General features: G+C 35.3%; 1 protein-coding gene across 1 annotated transcript; it reads left to right on the top strand.

The window, feature by feature from the left end:
* The first annotated feature begins 3050 nt into the window (after positions 1-3050).
* Positions 3051-5270, top strand: LOC126692862 (L-type lectin-domain containing receptor kinase IV.1-like). Its single transcript, XM_050388665.1, has one exon. It carries the CDS (start codon positions 3152-3154, stop codon positions 5132-5134), a length of 1983 nt encoding a protein of 660 aa, XP_050244622.1. The 5' UTR covers positions 3051-3151; the 3' UTR covers positions 5135-5270.
* The last annotated feature ends 2863 nt before the right edge of the window (positions 5271-8133 follow it).

The raw sequence follows: 8133 nt of genomic DNA, 5'->3' as shown, positions 1-8133 counted from the left end.
GAATCATATTATAAATATATGTCATTTAGAATTGGTTAATCCTTTGACAAAACGCACTTTACTTGTAATTGAGTAGATCTAGGATGTATTTACTACTTAAAGGAACAAGAGTTCAAGTCCAAGTGTTAAAGCCATTCAAATATATCCAAGAATCAAGTGAAGAAGTGCTGGATTTTAAAACTCGACAGCTAGCTCAATAGATGGCATCTATTAAGGTTTAAAAGGCAAATTTAGCCCGATGCTCGACAGTTGCTCGATAGATAATCTATCTATCGAGATTTATGAAAATCAGTTTTTCAGATCTGATTTCACTCCAATCCATGTATACATGTTTGGGTTTTCTTTTCTCACAACCCTAAACATATATAAGGATTATTTTAAGGGCCGTCAAAGGTGGCATAAGTGTGAGGCAAAGTTTTGTTCATGCAAATTATGACCAGAGACAGAATTTGCCCTAGCTCATCTTTCTCTTGAAGTAACTGTTGCGTTTGTACGCCATTGGGTTTTGTAACCAAGGAGCTTCATGATCTTCATTGTATTGATGAACTGAAGAACTTTGTAGCCAACATCTTTCTCAAGTTGGTGAGTGAATCGCGTACTGGGATCCACGCATCGATTGGTTAGTCATGTACTGGGAGTCTGCATTGAAAAGGCGAGATTTTCACTACAGAACGAGTCCAATTGGATATTGGGGTAAGAGTTCAACTATAGGTCGGTATAAAGTACTGGGATTCCTTTACTTATAACTGCTTGTTGTGATAATAGTGAATTTTTAAGAGTAGTGACTTTAAAATCACTCGATAGGGTTTTTGCCTTGGAGGTTTTCCCTATTCGTAAACAAATCAACGTGTCAACTTTATTTTCCGCTGAATATTAACTTAGTCGGTGACTTGTTTGTGCTGCCACGCGTTTTGCATGTTAATTGAATTGATTAATTAATTTGGCAAAATCAATTGGTTAATTTCTCACAATGGGTCAATACATTCTTAGCCTATCATCAATTAACCATATTAAAATGGATTAAAAACTTTTTCTTTCTCCTTTACCATTTGTGGTATGTATATGCCTTTTTCACATATGCTCAAGTGAAGTACCTATTAGAATTTCCCTTAATTAGGATAAACATTTTTTTTTAAAGAAAGTTTTATATTTATTAAATGATATATATATATATATATATATATATATATATATATATATGTCGAGGGCCATGTAGCTGAATCGGCACCTCCCCATACACAAAGTGTCTGGGGTTAAGAGAGAAAATGTTCAAATTGCAAGAGTCAAGGAATAAAGATTCAAGTTGCGGGATTAGCAGCATATTATAATTATTTCTAAATAAATAAATATATATATATATATATATATATATGGATATATATTGTTTTCCTTGAGCTAAAGCAGTTGCAATGGAAGTGTGGAGTGGATGGTTTTTTTTTTTTTTTTTTTAGTCCTTGAGTATTTTGGATTGTTTCAAATGAGTGATGGCTCCTCTTAGGCTCCTAAAATTTTTGGCTTATTGATTTTGTTATCTATAACTTTGATACTTTTTTACCTAATAAAGTTTGGAATTTTCTGTAAGTACATTTTTTCTTCAAGAAAATGAATAGAAATCTCCCTTCATGTTCATGCTCATGTTAATGTTCATATTTGTATCTTTTGCAATACTCAATAAGTTATTTACTCATATTGTGAATTAGCAATTGTAGTTAAGAAAAAAAGTATAAACACAATACTATTCAATTAAACTAACGTGAAAAATTAAATCTATTAGATTAAAAAAATGGACATGAAAACGAAAATTGCACAAAATTTTTTTTAAATAGAATTAAAATCATTTTTACTCAAGCAATCATGTACTAACTAACAACATTCCAAACATTATGTGCATAATGGGGTGATGAAATGGTTGTTCAGTTTATTTAAGAAATGTGATCTAGCTAATAGAAATTAAAAAAAAAAAAAAATTACAATAACTTTCATGCATAGTCATGAATTATAACTTTACATATATCTTATGCATTTTATGAGTTTTATTTTATATAAATGTATTTCATAAAATTAACAAAATTTATCATAAAACCCTTCATTGTATTTTTTAAAATCACTACATAAAGATACCATTTGTTTTATCTTATCAACACACTTCTTGATATCTTAAACACATCTTAGATCTACCAAATTACAAGTGTATTTTGTCAAAGGATATGCCAATACATAGAAAATATTACCCTAAAACTAGTCAATGTATTAAGTTGAATGACATCATTTAGTTCTCTCCTTTAAAAAAAAATAAATAAAATAAATAAAAAAAACTTAAGTTCAAAGTCTTCTCTCCATGGGATATTTTTATAGAATGAAGATTTCCTTCGTAGAGTTAACTCAAATTCTAGTTGTAACTTGGAAAGCTATTTGGGTTTCCTAGCTAAAGAAGAAAAAACTAATTTGGTTTTTTTTTTTTTTTTTTGGGTGGGGGGGAGGGGGGTGGTTGGGGGGGGTTTGGCTATTCCTTGGAGTGGAAGAAAAGTATATTCATTGTGAAAGAAATATTGTATTCTTTGTCTACAAAGGAATCTGAATTGAGTCTTTATAAATAGATGGTACAAGAAATAATTTTATGGTTTTCGTCCAAGGGTCATCCCCTACCCTAAATAACTCTCCTACTTGTTAAATAAGAAAGATGTATCCTCATCCAACCAATTTGAAAATCCTTGATTTTAGATAAGCTTCTACTCTCCCACTACACAAATTCAAATGTCCTTAAGTTTACAACAACCAAAATTTCGAACATAAAAAATTAAAACCATTTGAAACTTCTCATCTATTTAATGGAAACTCCCCGGCTTGTTATAAAGAAAGCAAAAAAGTGTATCTCATTCTCATCCACATAAGATGAGATAAGATATAAATATTTGCGTGGTTAATAAGCTTAAGCCTGACTTTCATGGAAAAGGTGAGATTCCTTAAAAGTCAAAATCGTTTACTCCAAACTTGGGTGATACGGCTGCCGGGTGACCCATGAATTGTGGGAGCTTGACTTTAGGTATGAATACATATTACATTTACATATGAAGTTCTCCTCAACATGATGTATGTAAACCAACCCTGCATTTCTTAGAATGAAAAGAAGAAATTGTATACAAATATAGCCATGTTTTCCAAGCTTGTAATACTGCTGCCTCTCCTAATAAGCGTTGTAGGCACCCAAGATACCAACTTCATTTACAACGGTTTTAGATCAGTCAATCTTAGCCTACACGGCATAGCCACTATCACTTCTAATGGTCTTTTGGAGCTCACCAATGACACCAAACAGCAAAAGGGGCATGCTTTCTACCCTACTCCAATAAGCTTCAAGAACTCATCGAATGACATTGCTTTTTCTTTCTCTACGACTTTTGTCTTTGCCATTGTTTCCGAATATACAACTCTGAGCGGTCATGGGTTCGCTTTTGTGATTGCTCCAACGAGAGGGCTTCCAGGAGGTCTTCCAAACCAATACCTTGGCCTTTTCAATGAGACCAACAATGGTAATTCCACCAATCATGTGATTGCTGTAGAGCTCGATACAATCCAGAACCAAGAATTTAAAGATATCAATGACAACCATGTTGGGGTGGACATAAATGGAATGGTGTCCGAGAATTCTTCTCTAGCAGGTTATTATGCTGACAGTGGTGCCTTTATGAACTTGACCCTTATCAGTGGAAACCCAATGCAAGTTTGGGTGGAATATGATGGTGTCAAGAATCAACTGAATGTAACTTTAGCTCCAATTGATGTTGGTAAACCCAAATTTCCACTATTGTCTTTGTCCCGTGATCTTTCACCTATCATTAACAAAACCATGTATGTTGGGTTCTCTTCCGCAAATGGCGCTTTCCTAACTTCCCATTGTATTTTGGGTTGGAGTTTTAAGATGAATGGTAAGGCTCAAGAACTTGCCCTTTCTCAACTTCCCAAGCTGCCTCGAGGTAAAGAGAGATCTAAACTTTTGACAATTGGATTGCCTGTGATAATTGTTAGTTTAGTCTTCGTAGCAATTTCAGGTGCAACGTATGTCATAAAAAGGAAAAGGAAGTTTGCAGAACTGGTAGAAGACTGGGAGGTTGACTATGGGCCTCACAGATTCAAATACAAAGATCTTTATATTGCTACAAAAGGATTTAGAGACAAAGAACTATTGGGTAGTGGTGGATTTGGTAAAGTTTATAAAGGTGTACTAACTACCTCTAAAATTGAGATTGCTGTGAAGAAGGTCTCTCATGAATCAAGACAGGGAATGAGAGAATTTGTGGCTGAAATTGTGAGTATAGGTCGGCTTCGCCACAGAAATTTAGTACCACTCTTGGGCTATTGCCGAAGAAAAGGAGAATTGCTTTTGGTGTATGACTACATGTCCAATGGAAGCCTAGACAAGTACCTCTTTGATCAACCTCAAGTCACCCTCAGTTGGAGCCAGAGATTTAAAGTCATAAAAGGTGTGGCATCAGGGTTGTTTTATCTACACGAAGGATGGGATCAGGTTGTCATTCACAGAGACGTGAAGGCTAGTAATGTCTTGCTAGATGGTGAATTGAATGGTAAATTAGGTGACTTTGGTCTTGCAAGATTATATGACCATGGAACTGATCCTCAAACTACCCATGTGGTCGGAACTCTTGGGTATCTTGCGCCAGAGCATACTCAAAGTCGCAAGGCCACAACAAGCACCGATGTGTTTGCTTTTGGGGCCTTTATGCTCGAGGTTGCTTGTGGAAGAAGACCAATACAGGCAAATGGGCCACCAGAGGATTCGATTTTGGTTGATTGGGTGTTTTCTCATTTGAGCCGAGGCGAAATTATGGAGGCAAGGGATCCAAATTATGGTACAAATTATGTAGCAGAAGAACTAGAGTTGGTATTGAAACTGGGATTGATGTGCTCTCATTCAGAGGCTGCTGGAAGGCCTAGCATGCACCAAGTTGTGCAGTACTTAGAAGGTGATGTTCCTTTTCCAGACTTATCATCGCTTGGTCTTTCTTCCACCGGCTTAACATATGCCCATAGGGAAGGTTACGATGATTTTTTCAAGACTTATCCGTCTTCTATGAACACTTCCATTGCAGATTCGCTTCTTTCAGGGGGACGCTGATACTGAAAGCTTCTAACATCCACAAAAACACACCGAAAGTAGGGAAAGTTTTTGAATATGATCTTTGTAATGATTGTACTGAATTACAATATTGTTTCCTTTTATGGTTGTGCAATATATATGTCATGTTTGCTCAGCATATTTTCTCTAATTCTATAACAACTTATTGCAAAGCCATGCGATGCATGGGAATATATGATTATTTTGAGATGTGATACAATATATAATTTACTCTCTAAATTTAATTGTATATAATTTGTCCTTCGGAAATATTAAAAAATTTCTAAAAATAATTTTTATCTCTCTATTTTTACAAATATACAAATTTATCATTTTTGGTGTTTTTGTTTGATATTATCCTTTTGATTGAAGTGGTCCATATTCTTCTAAATATTGTTATTATGAATTATATTTTTCTTAATTACTTTTGGTACAACTAAAATTTATAAGTTTCAAATTTATTATTTAAAATTTTCTCTCTCAAAGAGATTATCATGATTATGATGATAATAAAAAATTATCACATAATTACAATTCATATTATTCAAATAATTGATAGGCACTTTTAAATTCATAATATACATGTAGATTGTGTTTTAATATAAACTCAAACTCTCACATCCAAACTAAGGATTAACTCAAATAAATATCAAAGCAAAACTATACGAGGGAGTGAAATGACTTGTGATGCCTACTCAAAAAACACAACACCAAAACGTATCAAGAGTTGCAAGAAAGAATTATCTATATATATATATATATAAAAATTGTTAGGGTTAGGGTCATAATTTATTGTAATTAGCTAATCTGTTAACAAAATGCACTTGTAATTGGGTAGATTTAAGATGGGTTTAGTACTTCAAAAAACATGTGAAGAAACAAGTGAAGAAAAGTTGTTCATTAAGTCTCGATAGATACCTGCTATCGAGACTTAATATGAAACTCGATAGATAGCTTGACAAAAGCTCAATCTATTGAGAATTAAGATTTCAGAATTTTTAGATCTGAAATTCAGTCCACTCTTGTGTATTTGTTTAGGGTTTCTTTTCTCACAACCCTAGACGTATATAAGGTTAATTTTAAAAGCCGTCACATACGAATATAGAGACTAAGAGACTTATTTTCTCTGTGTGAAGCTACTGCATTTATATAGTATAGGGTTTTGTAACCAAGTGCTTCTAGATCTTCATTGTTGATGAAGTGAAGAACTTTGCAACCAACAACATCTGTTTAAGTTGAAAGTTCAAAAACGTGTACAAAAACACTTTTGAACGTTTAGACCCCCAAAAATTAACTTAACCAATACAAGCAATATGTCAAACAACTAGTGTGCGGAAACTTAACACATGCTATAATATAAAATTGGTTAAAAACTATCTAAGCCATAATAAAATGAAACCACAGCAGATAAAATAAAGGCAGAGATAGAGAGGAAGGAAGATGCAAACACAAAGATAACACCCGATGTGTTATCGAAGAGGAAACCGAAGACCTCGGCGAAAAACCTCTCCGCCGCCCTCCAAGCGGTAATCAATCCACTAGAAAATACAGTTGGGATACAAGGACAGCAATAGACCCTCCAAGCCTAATCTACCCAGTGCACCTAAGCCCTCCAAGCTTCTTGCTCCAACGAGGTTGCGCCGAACCTTTTTCTTTTCTAGCTTTCCGGATTCCGCTACTACACCGTAGCATCAACCAATGAAGATTGGCTCCTTCCTAACTGCTTCCCAGAACTCCAAACGACTGTCTCACAGAGATGATAATGGTGAGAACCAGGTTTGGTATAAAGCCTCTCAAGGTTTTGACAATGGAGGGGAAGAGAGTGAGGGATTTTGATGAGACTCTAAGGTAGGGATTGTGTGTGAAACAATCTTGTTTTTCTTTAGGGTTTCTCTCTCAAAATTCTCTCTGGAAGCTCTCTTTCAATCGTGGGTTAAAGGGGTATTTATACTAGAGTGGAGAGGAATGTGAAACGTTAGGTTTTACAAAACAGGGGTGGCTCGCGGCTTGACCTCGCGGCTTGACCAAGTCGCGAGATCCAGTCGCGAGTTAACCGTATGGCCAGTTGTCCTGTTTTGTCCTGTAGTGCTCCAGCTAGCATGATTGTTCATCTTCCAGCATGCTTGGCACGTGTGCAGATTCTGGCGGCTTGCAGCCGCGAGTCCACTCGCGAGTCCCAGCCGCGACACTCTGTTTTCTTGCACACTCTTGAGCAGTCTTCACTCTATCTCACTCACTACCCTTACAACAAACCCACCTAAATACAGGGTTACTAAATGCTGAATTACAAGCAAATTTGGCACGGAATAAAGCCAATTAGATGGTTGAATAAATTCAACCTTACAATCTCCCCCTTTAGCTATTCCGTGACAAAACCCTAAAACAGACTCTAGACTTAACATGTGAGTTGGGAACAGTTGAACAAAACTCACTCACACCTAACTCTAGAAGCTGTGAAGCACTTGAATCATATGAACATAAACTCCTGAAACACAACAATACACTATGATCATTGTAAGCAGAAAATTATAAATGCATATGAAACAGGCAATATGAGATCAAGCAAAGATGGAGTTAATAAACAAACCATGGCTTGATCAACCAAGTGAACACCATAAGGTAGTGATCACAGTGCTCATTCACACTTGGAATGAACACAAGGACATACAAGTTAACAAGCACAAGGCAAGACACTTGTATGCTCAACACTCAACCAATGCATAGCACACAAGGCATATGCATCTAGGAACAATCCTACAAGGGCACAAGAGTGACAGTACATAAACCAAAATGCAGAACATTTAGATTAAAGTACTGATTTCAACATAGCATAAAGGCTGCATTAAGCAAGGTACATACCATAAAGCCTACAAACTATGTATAAAACAATAACCCTAAAAGCTTACAAAAGCACATGGGCACAAACACATTATATTTAATAAAAACTTAAACAATATAAACTAAAAGTGTTTAAAATTTCTCCCCTTCAAAGTGATGAG

The sequence above is a fragment of the Quercus robur genome, chromosome 7 (genome assembly GCF_932294415.1).
Source record: "Quercus robur chromosome 7, dhQueRobu3.1, whole genome shotgun sequence".
NCBI classification, from domain to species: Eukaryota; Viridiplantae; Streptophyta; class Magnoliopsida; order Fagales; family Fagaceae; genus Quercus; species Quercus robur.
The sequence above is the reverse complement of the archived record's forward strand: the minus strand, read 5'-3'. Positions and strand labels throughout refer to the sequence as shown.